This window comes from Cryptomeria japonica, chromosome 8 (genome assembly GCF_030272615.1).
Source record: "Cryptomeria japonica chromosome 8, Sugi_1.0, whole genome shotgun sequence".
Classification (NCBI taxonomy): Eukaryota; Viridiplantae; Streptophyta; class Pinopsida; order Cupressales; family Cupressaceae; genus Cryptomeria; species Cryptomeria japonica.
This window is the reverse complement of record NC_081412.1, coordinates 37,508,931-37,524,785: the sequence shown is the minus strand read 5'-3', so window position 1 is coordinate 37,524,785 and position 15,855 is coordinate 37,508,931. Positions and strand designations below refer to the sequence as shown.

Here is a 15,855-nt window from a genome sequence, read left to right as displayed (position 1 = left end):
GCATGATCTATAACCTTCTATTTGGCTTTGCTAAGTTATATCAAGGTACAAGTCATCTGACTTTGCAGCTTGCCGAGCAAAGTGCATGGAACTCTTTAGTCAAGGTATCTAAGTTGATTTTTGTTTTCTACTATTTTTTCCAGAATAATATTGAAGAGACCCTGTCAGGCCTAATCCTGGCTGCCAAATACAACAAAAAGCCAAGGTTCATTCAGAATAATACACTGTCAAATGTGGCTAAAAAATAGAGTAACAGAACCTGTAATATCTTCCACTGCCTCTGGTTTATTTGAGTACTCGACTGCCATCCACCCAAATGCTTTGCCTTTTACACTGAACAAAAATTATAAAAATGAAAGCCATAAAAACAGTATTGTTCCATTCAAAACAAGTGATCCATTTTTCAAAATAAACAGACACATATTAGTGGATCACCTGTTCAGGTACCTATTGATGAGAGAGTTGCCTTGCTGAAATTCGTTAAGAAAACACATACTCAAAGCAGTTTATTCCAATGGTTGGTGTATGGTGATGTTATCAATTCTATTATGCCTATCCTCCCAGTCAGATCCGATAAAGTTGATTTGCAGACCTTTATCCTTGTAGGCCAAGGAAATCGGCCCTCCATGGGCACCACCCATTTTACCATCGGGCTCACCTAAAATAGTCACAATCTCTTGCCCATCCATATTCAATCTGAAATCAAACCAATTAAAAATGTTAATAGTTGGAAACATGTGTTTTGTACATAAGAATATTAAGAAAAAACTATTGTGACTTAGTCTTCCTTTTATGTGGACCTTCTTACATTTTGAATAATTTAGTATCTATCTTGCAATTCATTCAACTAAATAGAACAAAAATCTTTGATTACATTTAGCAACGTTTCTTTCTATCTCATTATTTATTTATTTGTCCCACAAATGTAAATCAGAAATCATTGTTAAAGCAATTAAATATTATCTAGGTTCATGTTAGTGCACCAGGCCAAAATAATTACATTATATGTTAAGCACACTTAGGTAGTTGTGTTAATGAGTCAAGTGCCTCAATTTATGCACATGATTAACACTTATTAGCATAGGTTAAATTACAATCCATCTATCATGGTGGTTAGAGTGAGTTAACTCCCTTCCTAATTAAGGATGATTGGGACTTCAACTCTTATTTCTTGGACATGTCATCTTTTGATTCATGAAACCAAAAGGTCTACTTACTTGTAAAATTGTCTTTGTATTTATGATCCAGTATATTGAAAATAGAAATTCTTTATTAATTTTCCTAGCTTTGGATTAACTCATAGGCATTAGGTCTTAAAAGATTTGTTGCGTATATCACAAATTCTGACAATCATGACAATTCATGCCTTTGCAAAATATTTGCTGATACTAGCAGAAAAACCAGAAAGACAGTAAAGTCCCTCCTCTTGACAAATTAAGTGCATGCATTATAGGGTGTTTTGATATTTTACATAGCATACAACATACTATGGTCATCAAGAAAACCTGAATTCTCAAATATTTCCTTAAAAATATAGAGATTCATAAAGACTGGTAGTTTCACTTCCACACAAATAATGTAAAAGTAAAACATATTTTGTACAAAAAGCTTAACAGCAATCTAAAAGAGTTGAACTGGTTTGAACAGAGCAACCCCACTTTTGTGTACTTACTTGTATGCAATCATACACACGCCTTGTACATTGGGAATGACTTAATACAACAAATCAGCCACGTAAAATTAACCGAGTTAAGATAAATCATGGAACATTAAAGTTTTATATTTAAAATTTTAAACTACCGTTACACACTCAAAAGTTTCAACATGCTTGCAGATTGGAACCATTTGTCAATGCCCCATTTGTATTTTCCTTGGGTGGTCTAAACTCTATTTAAGATCTCAGGTCATGCCTTGATCTATCATCATTTTCAAATGAGGTTCCTCTTCAAGCCATCTTCCTTCAAGTCTCCACCTTGATATGTGTTCTTTCTGGTTTAGCCCAGATCAGGCAGGACTCGACATCTGTTCGCACACTTTGCAAGGAGTACCATTATATTAGACTGGTTTTTTGGGAATAAGTTCTCAATTGGGTAACTCAGTTTAAAATCTTGATCAATAACTTCACTTGTCTTTTACCATGTAACCAGCGGAATAGATAAAATATTTTTGAAAATGCAATCTATGCTGCATAGCCTGCTGAGTCCCTTCAATACTTTTTTAACCAAATCAGCACGTAGAATAAGTTAAATATTAAACCTTGAGGAAATGCTCTTTACTGCACATCCTATGGCATTAGATTTCTAGAATACTCAACACTCATGGACCAGGACCACCAAAAGCTTTTTAGCGTGCATTGTATGGTACCAAACTTGTACAAAACTAACACTTGTGGGCCAGGACCCCCTAGAGCTTTTTAATATGCATCAAATGGCACCATGCTTCTGCAAAATTCAACAATTGTGGACCAGGATCAACCAGATTATTCTGATTCCAATCATAGTGCATATATAAGCCTTTTGCAAACATTTTTAATCTTTAAGGCTCATCGCTTGTGATGTCCCCAACTCAAGCAATGAAGCTTAATGGTGCATTAGCTGTCCTTTCCTTGGATTACCCTTGAGGAAGAGGACGTAGAGCACTATTGGGTAAGTGCTGGAGTGTTTGGCTTGTATTTTATTCCATTCTTAAGTTGCGGGCACATCATTTTATGCAACTTAAGTGACTCCTAGCCTAAAGACTTAAGTTGTCTACCTCTTAAGTTTAATGGCTCCTTGAATTTGAATAGAAGAAATTTCTTGTTTGAAACTTACTATTCCAAGTTGTTTGCTGATTTGCAGCATTTTAATTCATGATAATTTTAGTTTGTATGTGTGTGGATTGAGAGGGAGAGTCTCTCTACATCAACCTACCAATCAATTTTATAGCTATAGAGCATTGTGAGAGGTCCAACTTGATAATTTATCTATGACATCTATTACCATGCATAGCAACTAACACAGATTCATAGCTTACTTAATAACTTATACTCTATTTACTCATAATTTATTTACCAGCTTTACAAACACACTTCCACTATTTTAATTTTTCAAAGAACAAAATGTTTAATGTCAGTATTATAAAAAAAATATTAAACTTGACTTTTCTGCAATTATGATCTCTTGGATCCCAACATTGTTTCATAAAGTTAATTTTTTACTTGAATTTTGATTTTTGAGTAAGGTGCAGCTACAATAATGTTGAAAGTTCAAACATTCTGTTGTCATTATTTTGCTGGACCAGTTGTTATATGAGTAAAAGTCCCTGAATATATTCTTCTTTGCCCAAGTGCCTTCTTGATGTAGGCCATTAAATGGAAACTCTTACTACAGAACGATTATGTTGCTTATGCTAATTCTCTGAGTTATAATTCTGATTCATTTGAAAGTTGCCAATATTTTCACTTTTGATACCGACCCTTTATTACCAGTTCATCACCCATCTCATTCTTTTCTCATAACAGCTAGTCAGATCACCCTCAGATTTCTTGATACTATATGAAGTATTCCTTGCACCAAGGAATCTTTTCTGAAGACTATCTACCACCTCTATTTTCATTTTCTAATGAAAGTTTTGCATTTTATGTCATATTACTAGAAACTTTGCTCAAAATCTTTTTGAAAATTATAGGTTGAAAAATCCATTTAAAAAACCGCTGTCTATCATTCAAAAGTTCTAATTCATTCCCAACTTCCTCAGTCCTTCCATAGTTTGAAACTCGTTTATATGAACTTAGTATATAAATTATTCATGGTTGTCCTATAATGTTTATGTTGTTAAAAATGCAATAAAATCAACAGGCTTCAATAATTTCTCATCTACCACGGTCATCTCCCTAGAATTGAAAGACATATTCACGTGTTTGTTTCTCCATTTTTCTTCTTCTAAGAGTTTCCATTTATACATATGCCATCATCCCCTGCCATCCCCATCCCTGTCCTTGAAACATCATGGAACATAGTTTTTCTTGATAATTTGACAATCAGAGGTTACATCATTATTGAAAACAGTCATTATGTACTTGGATTTGCAGAGTCAAGTGCACTGCTTAGAAAGAAAAAAAACACAAATAACAAACAAGTGAAAAAAAACACAAACAACAATGCATTAAACCACATTTGACTTTGAGAAACCCAGATAGGAAGAAAACTTTAGACGAAGAAGGAATTCCTCCTCATGCTACTATCTCCTTCAGCTATTACCACTTTATTACCTTCTTCAGGCCTCTACGTATGGACATTCTTTACATAAAAAACATGCCCTGACACCAAAGCGAGTTCTACAACTTACAACACGTCCCATTCACACTTCACACTCCAGCTCTCTAACACACTCAAGTCTATTAGCAATCCAAATCTCATTCAACCAACCTCAATACGATAACCCCTTAAGGATATCAAGCATTTACACACTTCTAGAAGCTTCACAAGGAAGTTGGAATGACTTAAAAAGGGAAGAGACATTGTTTGTAGGTGTTTCTCTAGCTGTTTGTTCTCATCTGACTAAACAGCTGCATTATGTAGTTAGCAAAAATGAAACAACCGCATTACTCAAATGTCAAAAATGTAATTGTTCTGACATATTTCACAAAAACCTTTAAGAGATCATTGGTTATTGCAACCAATACCGACTTAGAGCAAAATGATTGTTAGTACCTATTTTCCAACTTGCATTTTGATCTTCTTCAAAATAGGACCTTACTTAGCATACTTTGTGATCCAAATCAGATCACCTTCCCCAGAAACTTAGGAACTCATAAGGTGAGGAAATTTCTTCCCCATTTCTTCCTTGGGATAAGACTAAGCTTTGCTTCACAATTGTCCTTTCAACCCAACTTGCCAGCTTTTTTTGCACTTTTCTTAGTGCTCTCTTCCTTCTCTTGTAAAATGCCTCTGTCCAGCTCCTGTTGGCTATTTACAGCAAGATCCTTAATGGAAGGTAACAAAAGGACTTCTCCATCTAGCCTAGAATGCTCAAAGAGACATACTCAAGATTTGGAACAAAATAAATCTTCATATAAGAAGACAAATCTAATTTAAAAGCATTCTTGTCCACTTGTTCTATAATCTCAAATAGACAATAGCTAAGTGGCTTAAACTTCTTTAGATTTACCTTTAGTTTTTCATTTTTCAAGTAGAGCGATACTCTCTTCTCAACATGGAACTAATGCTAAACACAATGCTGGTTGTGTCTTGTTGCATACTTTAATTGAGACTGTTTTAACCTCATTTGCACTTGGAAGTGTATTTGCCTTATCTTCTCAATGAATTTGTCAGCTTTGTAAACTTTTGAGTCCACCATTTCTTGCTTCTTTTGTGGTTGTCCTATCATAACAACAAAAAGACTTGGGGGTAAGTGATCAAAACCTGTTTCAAAAGGAAATTTGTTACTATAAGAATGAACTGCCTTGTTATAAGAATGTTGGATATGTCAAAAATTCACATCCCAAGAATTATCCTGTTATACACTGTAAAGAGATGTAAAGGTACTAATGCCCTGCTAACCACCTCAGTTTGTCCATCTATCTATTTGTGGATGGAAAGTTATGGGCCTCTTCAATTTACTGTCCATCTTTTCCCATAATGCAGTCTACAAACTACCAGAAAATTAGGAATTCCCATTTGAAATGATGGAACATAGTAAATCAAAAGTGAATCCAAACATTAGTGAGAAATAACTTTGCTGCATTGTTTCCCTTTAATTGTTTTCTTACAAGAAATGAGTATGTACATTTTGCTAAACCAGTTTACAACAACAAGCAACCAACCAATGTCCTTTCTTTGAAAAAAGTAGCCCTCTTACAAAATCCATAGAAATGTATTCCCATGGACTAGAACAAACTGGCAGTGACATTGAACCCAACTTTTTATTGCTAGACTTAGTTGTTTACATGATACACATCCCATTGTATATTATGCAATGTTGACTTGCATGTTGTCCAACAGACGCACCTTTGCAAATCTGCTACCATCTTTGTCAAACCAAAATGATCTGCAACTTTTGAACTACGATCTTCTCTTATCAATCGAATCCTTCCCTCCTTAGGCACACAAAACTTACCCAACTTATATAGCATTCCCTATCAGAAATAGTAATCCTCTTTACACTCAAAACTTGCAATTTTTGAGTTCTTGACTGCCGAATGCTTCCCTGAGATTTGTATCATGCTCATATTCTTCTACATATTCCTCTTGCCAACTTGTCAGTTAGACCTTTTTTGCATTTAATAGCTAAATGAAATTGTCACTAGAAACCAATCCAATTTTAATAATGTGTTTGCTGAAGTTCCGACTGGAATTACAAACATTGGAGAGGTTGGTGATCTGCATAAATAATGGTTTCTTTAACCATTAAATAATCCTTCTACTTTTTCACCACTTGAACAAGAGCATATAATTCCTTATCATATGTGCAATATTTCAAAAATATTCCATGAAATAATTCTAAATGATAGTATTTGGGCTTACCTCCTCCTAATAGGAGAGCCACCATAATTATATCCATTTCGACCTCAAATGATTAGTGTAAGTTAGGCAATGGTGTTTTCGTGATATTATGCTTCCATTAAACAAATGCATCTATTATTTCTTAGCCAAGTAAAAGACTTACCACCTGCCATAATAGAATGTAAAAGCACTGCTATAGCGAGAAAGATTTTATGAAATTCCTTGAATACAAAATTGCACACATTAAGTTCCTAGTCTCCATCACATTGGAAGGCTTGGGCCAGATCAGAACAACCTTCATTTTAGCCAGTTCAATTATCAACACTCCATCGCCAACCACATGCACCATATAAGAAAAGGAATTATTGTGTAAACTCACGTTTCATATTGTTTAACAACTACTTCTTCAATATCAGATATTGCAAAGCAATTGACATTCCTTCATTTCCATTATGGGTTTGATTTATACAAGAAGGAGAAGAATGACTGTGCATTCACGGTTTCAACATTGGAACTAGATCTAGTAGTAATAAACACCCAATACTTACATGTAAATATTGTTACAATAAGCACCCCCTTATTACCATTCAACAGTACATAGGTATGATAGATATAATTTTAACTGGAATTCAAACTAGTTACACACATATTCTACATAGAAGATCTTTCATTAGATTTTGATAGACATGTCCAGAAGCTTAGAATTGTGCCTCTTGTAATAAGCATCCCTTACTTATGACTAGGTCTTGTCGTCATGTAAACATCTCCCAGTTACCAACATTATATGGGTATAATAAATACAAGATTTTAACCAGAGCTCATCATAGTGAGTACACAAACAACAGAATAGATCTTTCATAGTGATTTATCAAGCAAATCTTCACCAGATTCAAAAAGGATCTAGTTATAATAAGCAACCCCTGCTAATCACAGTATCTCATTAAAATTAATCACCTACTTTGATCTAGTTATAATAAGCAACCCCTGCTAATCACGGTATCTCATCAAAATAATCAACTACTTACTACACAACCTACATATGTACATTTGTCTTGTAAGTTTAACCAAAGCAAAAGAGTAGATAATTAGTTGGGATTATGTCTATCAGATTGGAACCGGGTCTCTTTGTAATAAGTCACCCCTACTTCTCATTAAATCTCATTGTTCTAAGCAACACCTACAAACTACTCAACAATACAATGGGTACAACACATAAAATTTCCAAGCTCATACTGACTACATATTCAAAATAGAAAGTTGTTAGCTTGAATTCTGGCACGCAATATTCCCGATTGGAACTAGTTCTCCTTGTATTAAGAATACCTTACAACTCAATTATACACAGGTATAGTAAGAAGACTAAAAAAGGTTGTACCCAAATCAATAGACATTAGTATAACATGAAAAAAAAAAGTTAAATTACGCAAAACCAACAAATAACCATACATGGTTAATAACATGAAAAAAAGAAGATAATTATACTGAGAAAATCATGATAGCCAAACAAGGGTACAACATGGAAAAAAAGAATTAAAATGTCAGAAATTAAGTTTAACCTATAACTAAACATGGGTATAATATGAAAAAGAATAATTACACTATTTCGAGAAATGAATTGTGATTAGAAATGTTTTGATTGGATAAAAGGACAAAAATGAGGGTCCCCGTCTTTTAGAAAAGCCTAATGGCAAATGTCAAAATAGGTCTCCAAGAAAAAGACCATCAAAAAGATCATTACTAACACAAACAGCACACAACACAGAAAAGAACCTGTCGCCAAAACCGAACACCAACACACCCAATACAAATTACCTGTAGAGAGAATGGCAAAATCCCTAAAGATTGAGAGATGCCTACCTTTCCTCAAAGAGATGGCGTGAAGCATCCTTGAAAGAATCCGTGTCACTACAGGAACCATGAATGGACGTTTTCTTCTCCTTGTTCCTTTTGGTTCTGGTAAACTCTTCCTCAAGAATTCTCATGCTGGAAGCAGTGTTCTGCACGCATTGTAGCTTATATTGAGGACATTGGCCACCAATCCTTCCAAATCCTTGATCTTTCTTTTGAGAATAACCATCTTATTTGCATAATGTTGACTATTTAATGCTTGAAGTAGCAGGTAGTACAAGGATAGTGTTTATTTAAATGATATTCAAATTTATGTTCAAGTCTGAAGTTATGTATATTATTATTCTCCTTACTGATATTTTCTCTGTCTTATGTCACAGGTTGCTGAAGATAACATTAATAATTTCGATGTTTCTCCAGCACTTCATTTGCATGTACTTATAGCCTATGATTCACCGATCAAGACATGCCTTAGGCATGCCTTGATCGGTCATGTCTTTTAGACATGCCCGATCAAGACATGTCTTGATCGGTGACATGTCTTGATCGGTGCATAGACACCCCTTCGGTTAATATAAACATGTTACTTATGTGTTGTGCTGTTAATCATTGGTCACGTCTTTCCTCTTTGACGAGTGTTATACCGATCACTATCGGTCACGCTATTTAACATATGCCGATAGTTATTAATAATCGGGGCAATGTATAGTTACCCTATAAGTGGTTGGGATAAGTTAAAAATAATCAACGAATAAATGATTCGGTATTAATATGTGTTTTAGAATGATAACTATTATAGTTATCATATGATAGCATTTAATCAATGCTATCATATGATAGCTATGGTAGTTATAATTCCGGTCTGATCACAACATGATTAATATTATCAATTATGCATATGAGATGATTATAACATGTTCATTTATTTAATCATGAGGTCTATACTTAAATTGTAGTTATATCGATAAGGTAGATGATTGAATGAGAGATAAATGAAGTCTCTTATTCAATCATTTATCTTACCGAAGCTACTAAGTTTCAACGCTCCCTCTTAGCTAGGGAAGATAATTATAGACCCATGAAATAAGCATCATATTTCTCATAATAAAATGTATTATACGACTACATAATACAAAGGATCGTATTACATATGCTCGTAACATGAAATATCACATAATGAGTGACATAGGAATATATCACATCATCTCATGATATAGATATCACATAACACGCGATATCCGTATCACATAACACGTGATACCTTGGATATAAAATACTTAGGAATGTTGAATTCCCTTATATCCATGTTATGGCATGTGCACTGACATTACGTCCCATAATGTCTACCATAACACATCATGGCACATCCATGAGTCAGAGTGATATCAAGTCAGCATGATATCAACATTACAAGATCGTCACCTCATAATGTTTAATACAGGTGTTCATAGCCTAAAATATCGTCACCTTTTAGATTTGTACAAAGGGGATGGAGCCCATAAAGTCATATCACGACAAAAGAAGTTTACACACATTAAACATCTCATATGTTAGTACAGATTACAAAAAACTGATTATAACTCAATCATACCAAGACCTTTTCTGAAGTGTTCAACTTTTACTCTGGCTAGAGGTTTGGTCAGTATGTCTGTTGTCTGGTCTCCTGTACTGATATATTCTAACTGAATCACATTTCTATCCACCATATCTCTCACATGGTGATAAGGGATCTCAATGTGTTTGGATCTATCATGAAACACAGGGTTTACGGAGAGTTTTATACAACTCTAATTGTCACAATGAATTATAGTAGGCTTCATTGGTCCTCCGAATAATCCCACAAGTAACTTCCATAGCCATACAGCTTCTCGTGCAGCCATGGGAGTTGCAATATATTCAGCCTTTGTAGAGCTCTGAGCTACTGAAGGCTGTTTTCTGCTAATCCAAGATATCATGGCTGAACCCAAACTGAAGCAGCATCCTGAGGTGCTTTTCCTGTCAATCACACTTCCAACCCAATTTGAATCAGTGAACCCGTGTAGATTTAAATCAATATTCCCATACTTGAGTCCATAGTTGAGAGTGCCTTGAAGGTATCTCATTATATGTTTTACTGCCATAAGATGAATCTCCTTAGGTTCACACATGAATTGACTCAAGCATTTACTGGATAACAGATATCAGGTCTAGTATTGACTAGATACATTAAAGATTCAATCATCTATTTGTAGAGTGTAGGATCTACCAATGGGGAAGGTTCTAGTTTTGTTCTTTTCTCTTTAGGTATATGAATATAAACAGGGCACCCGAATATCCTAAAGTGAGTGATGTCAAGTTTTATACCTGTGAAAATTTCTTCAGGGATTTTATCTTCAATGTGGGAGTGAGGGCATCTATTTTGTATGTATACAGCAGCATTGGAGGCTTCCGCCCAAAGATGTGTTTCTAAATTTTGGTCAAGAAGCATGGCTTTGGCTGCCTCTACAATGGTTCTATTCTCTCTCAGCAACCCCATTTTGTTGGGGGTTGTAGGGGACAGTGAACTCCCTCTTAATCCCAGCAGCTTTACAAAATTCTCTAAAGATGTCTGAGGTGTATTCCCTCCCACTATCAATCCTTAAGGTTTTTATTTTCCTTTCGGAAGAGTTTTCAAAGAGGGATTTGAATTCCTTAAATCTCTTGAGAATCTCTTCCGATTCCTTAAGTTTAAGAAAATAGATCCAGGTCTTCCTGGAGAAGTCATCAATGAATATTACATAGTAAAGGAACCCCCCTAATGATGGTACAGACATTGGCCCACATAGGTCAGAGTGAACTAGCTCTAAAACATTGGTTGTTTTCCTAGAACTGTTCTGAAAGGAACTCTTAGTATTTTTGCCTAGGGCACACCCCTTACATGTACCAGAATGGTATTGTTTTAACTTAGGCAAACCAATTACTAATTTTTCCATTGAACATAAAGCACAAAAATTCAAATGACCTAATCTTCTATGCCAAATTTCATTTGAATCTGTAATCTCATGAAGTAGGGCTAGGTTAGATTCAGTACATACCTCGTATAAATAGCCTTTTCTATGTTCTAGGGTTGTAGCCTTCTTGATGGAAGAGTTTTGTGGCTATACTAGAACTTTACCATTCATGAACATTATTCTGTACCCATCATCTTTAAGTGCAGATATGGAGATTAAGTTCCTCTTGATGCCAGGAACGTATAGGACTCCAGTGAGTTGAAGAGACATGCCTGTCTTCAGCTTAATGGTGCAGGTACTAACGCCTTTCACTGGATGTGCAGAGTCATCACCAATGGTTACTTCCTCATCAGTTTCTTCTACCATGGAATCCAGTAATTCTCTATACCCAATGATGTGCCTTGAAGACCCACTATCAATGATCCAGGTGTTAGATTTATTGGACACTTGACTGGAGAGAGCAGCATAGAATACATGCTTCTCGGAGTCATATTCTTCCCTTTTAACTTTTGCAAATGTAGCTTGTTGTTTGATTCTATCTGGACATCTTGCTGCCTAGTGTCCATATTGGTCACACCTAAAGCATTGAATGTGAGAGTTGTCTCTTTTAGATGATCTTTTGTCATGTCAGTTCTTTCTCTTCTTGAAGTGTTTCTTCTTGTTTTTCTTGTTGGAGTTGGTATTTAAAACATGGAGATCTTCATCTATATTCTTTTGTTTGATCCCCTTCTTATTTAGCCTTGACTCTTCTTGAAGACAATCTGCTCTTAGCCTATCAAATTTTGGATATTTATCTCTTGCACTGATGCATTGGACGAATGTCTCCCATGTACTAGGCAACCCATCTAAAGCAATGAGCGTTAGCTCTTTGCTCTGGATCTCATATCCAAGCGTTGTCAGTTCATCCCTCAGGGTTGATATCCGCATAAAGTATGCATTGATTGACTCCCCTTTGTTCATACTTATTTGGTTTATTTCTCTTTTTAGAGCCAGGGTTCTACTTGCATTATTTATTTCAAATGCACTTTCGAGTGATTTGAACATCTGCTAGGCAATTTCAAGTTTTGTTATTATTGGCATGATGTGATTTCTTACTCCATCGACTATGATCATCATAGCTTTTTCATTTCCCTCAACCCATGTTGATTTGTTAGGTTCATCCTCTGGTTCTTCAGATTCAACTTTAATAAATGATTCGACCTTGTTTTCTTTTAGAATCATTTTAATTCTGAACTTCCATGCTGAGAAATTGTCGCCTCCTTCAAGTCTGTCCTCAAATCTGATAACGTTAGCCATGGGAAATATGATGTTTATATCTTCGGTTTGAACTTCTCAAATTTGAATGCCTTAGGTTCGATCAGCATGGCTCTGATACCATGTAAATGATATTCAAATTTATGTTCAAGTCTGAAGTTATGTATATTATTATTCTCCTTACTGATATTTTCTGTGTCTTATGTCACAGGTTGTTGAAGATAACATTAATAATTTTGATGTTTATCCAGCACTTCATTTGCACGTACTTATAGCCTATGATTCACCGATCAAGGCATGCCTTGATCAGTCATGTCTTTTAGACATGCCCGATCAAGACATGTCTTGATCAGTGACATGTCTTGATCGGTGCATAGACATCCCTTCGGTTAATATAAACACATTACTTATGTGTTGTGCTGTTAATCATTGGTCACGTCTTTCCTCTTTAACGTGTGTTATACCAATCACTATTGGTTACGCTATTTAACATATGCCAATAGTTATTAATAATCGGGGCAATGTATAGTTACCCGATAAATGATTGGGATAAGTTAAACATAATCAACGAATAAATGATTTGGTATTAATATGTGTTTTAGAAGTATAATATGTGTTTTAGAATGATAACTATTATAGTTATCATATGATAACATTTAATTCATATGATAGCTATGGTAGTTATAATTCCGGTCTGATCACAACATGATAATATTATCGATTATGCATATGAAATGATTATAACATGTTCATTATTTAATCATGAGGTCTATACTTAAATTGTAGTTATATCGATAAGGTAGATGATTGAATGAGAGATAAATGAAGTCTCTTATTCAATCATTTATCTTACCGGAGCTACTAAGTTTCAACAGTTTATTATTAATTTTTCTGTAAACATTGCTAATATTTTCTTTACCAACTCCACTCAATTGATCTTTCTTTTGAGAAAAGTCATCTTGCTTGCATAACGTTGATTATTTTGGTTGAAGTAGCAGGTAGTACAAGGATAGTGTTTATTATTAATTTTTCTGTAAACATTGCTAATCTTTTCTTTACCAGCTCCACTCAATCGGTCATCCTCCTCATCTCCGGTTTCTTTCGCTCCTCATTGTTGTGCTTTTGAGAGGGTTCTCAGTCTTGTTCTTGTCTTTTTTAGGATGGGCTACTTTTCTGTTCACTTCGGCAGTAGTGGCCATCTTAATCTTCTCCTTCCCACTGTAATCCAGGGAAGGCCTGCTACTACACAAACTAACATCACCATCCGACACGATCTTCTCAGTTTTAGAAGGCACGTACAACTCATCCTTATTTCCACTTGAGTCAACAACATTGACTTCTTCAGCAGGGGGATATCAATGCGGGAGGACTTTCTAGCAGCAATGGAGCTCTCACCAACTATCTGCGTGGGTTACTGGGTTTTAGTCCTGCCAACAACCACGATACTCTTCTTTTGGCTTTACAATCAATGTCACTCTTGCCAACAAGACCAGGACCGGGGTCAGGAGATAAGACATGCTAGGGGTTCTTTTCAAACCCCGCTGCAACTTAGGGCTTTTCAGTGGTGAACCCAGGGGTAGATTTCGGACTATTTCAGTGATTAGAAATGTTGATGCAAACGAAGTAAACATAATTATTTCCAAAAACATTTACACTCATACTCAAAGATTGTCAGGGGTATAACATAACAAATTATTAATCAACCCGAATCAACAGATACTGAAACATATGTCTAACAGATTTTTTTACCTTTTCCTAATTCTAACACGAGCAGGCATTGAATACAACGCAATGATATCATTACCTGGCTTGAATTTTAATATTTTTCCAAACACAAACGCTTATTGAAATAGGGAAGAAAAAAAAAGAAAAAAATTAATCACCTGATGCCAAGAGGCAATTCAGCCTTGCATACCGAGAACCCATGAGTGCCATTGTATACATGAATTGCCTGCAATACAGAATCTTCAAAGCAGAAGGACACACCCAGGGGCTTGTAATTGTGGTACTCACATGCTGCTCTTTTGTGTAGAGCTGGATAGGCTTTGATTTCTGGGGTGGGACTAATTACTCTTCCTTGGCTTGTAGATCTTGTGTTGGCAATATGTGTTACAAAAGAACTGACCTCTCCTTGGCTTTGCTTGCATCCCAACAAGTTGTCGATTGGGAACGATTCAGATTTACTGGTACTTACCTCCATTTACTCCTGTAAAATCCAACGAGGTAGTAGATAGATTTCGTTTTTTAGAATGAATTGTCTCCACAATGTTAATCTTTAATGGAGTAAGCTTAAAAATGCTAGATAAACCAATAGAGATTTTATTGGCTAAAGGCCCAATTTAGACAACGGCCCACACACCCACGCACCTGCCATGAGTAGCGAGATTTTACCACAAAGATTACTACGGACTCACCCGTAAGTTCTATTTCTCAGAAGTTACAGTACAGTCAAATTGTGAAGTGGAAAAAACACCACTTCACTTCAATTGGAATAAAAATCTCTTTGTATATAAAGTTAGTTTAATTAAATTGGTAATTGTAAAGATGTACTAAATTTTTTTGGACCAAAAAAAGCGAGGGAGTGAACATTCCGGAACGGGCTTCAAACCCTAGCGCACCTCAGCCCACCGCGCAGAACAGAAACAACGAAATACCTTGGTGTGCAATGGTCACGCGGAATAGGTGTGGAAGGTCAATTAGAAATAAAATTGGTTGGCTACATTTGTGCAATATATGATATTAATAGGGAGACAGAGAGAGATAGAGGGGTAATGAGATCGAGTTAAGAGATGAAAGTAGAGTGACAATATAAGATAATTAAAGAGGTATAGAAAGATGGAGCAATAGGGAGATAGATGTAGGGAGAGGTAAGGATATAGAGATAGTGGAGAAAGGCAGTGAGGAATATGAATATAAAGATAGAGATGGAGATTTATAGGCAAAGGAAGAGGGAGATGGGGAGATAAGTAGAAAGAGGAGAAAAGGATAGAGGTATTTACTTAGTTAACTCATGTTTCTTATATCATATGATTCCTTGTAACGAGAAACCATCTTCCTAGCATGGCTATGATGGATGAGAAATGTATTATTACAGTCACACTAACACATTGACCAATGACAACTAATGCATTTTATATGCATAGATGATTAAGATAGCTTCAATTGTCTTGCATGACTAAAAACGCCTATCAATTGTAGACCATGAATACCTTAGATGTAATAAGTTAATTTAAAATAATCATATAAATTTATTTATTAACAAATATTCATTACTAATAATATAAAAAACTATAAACAAAGGC

The 15,855-nt window shown here is 35.3% G+C and overlaps 1 protein-coding gene across 4 annotated transcripts; it reads right to left on the bottom strand.

Moving 5' to 3' along the window:
* Positions 1–232: 232 nt before the first annotated feature.
* On the bottom strand, positions 233–15,261 carry LOC131064558 (uncharacterized). Of its 4 annotated transcripts, none has more exons than XR_009358731.1 (3): positions 14,437–15,260; positions 448–696; positions 233–333 (listed from the first exon to the last, which is right to left on the bottom strand). XR_009358731.1 is itself a non-coding variant. In XM_057998725.2 (3 exons), exons 2-3 carry the CDS (start codon positions 14,751–14,753, stop codon positions 507–509), a joined length of 507 nt encoding a protein of 168 aa, XP_057854708.2. In that variant the 5' UTR covers positions 14,754–14,759; positions 14,921–15,261; the 3' UTR covers positions 233–506. The 4 variants fall into 4 exon arrangements, 2 of the variants coding, with proteins under 2 accessions (XP_057854708.2, XP_057854707.2); XR_009358730.1 differs by having other exon boundaries at positions 436–696; positions 14,437–15,259; XM_057998725.2 differs by having other exon boundaries at positions 233–696; positions 14,437–14,759; positions 14,921–15,261.
* Positions 15,262–15,855: the final 594 nt, after the last annotated feature.

Bases quoted from the DNA above. Each gene is read 5' to 3' on its own strand.
- LOC131064558 (XM_057998725.2), bottom strand. From the start codon at position 14,753: ATGGAGGTAAGTACCAGTAAATCTGAATCGTTCCCAATCGACAACTTG. The intron at 697-14,436 runs GTGATTAATTTT...GTTTGATTTCAG, and splicing joins GAATTGCCTCTTGGCATCAG to ATTGAATATGGATGGGCAAG.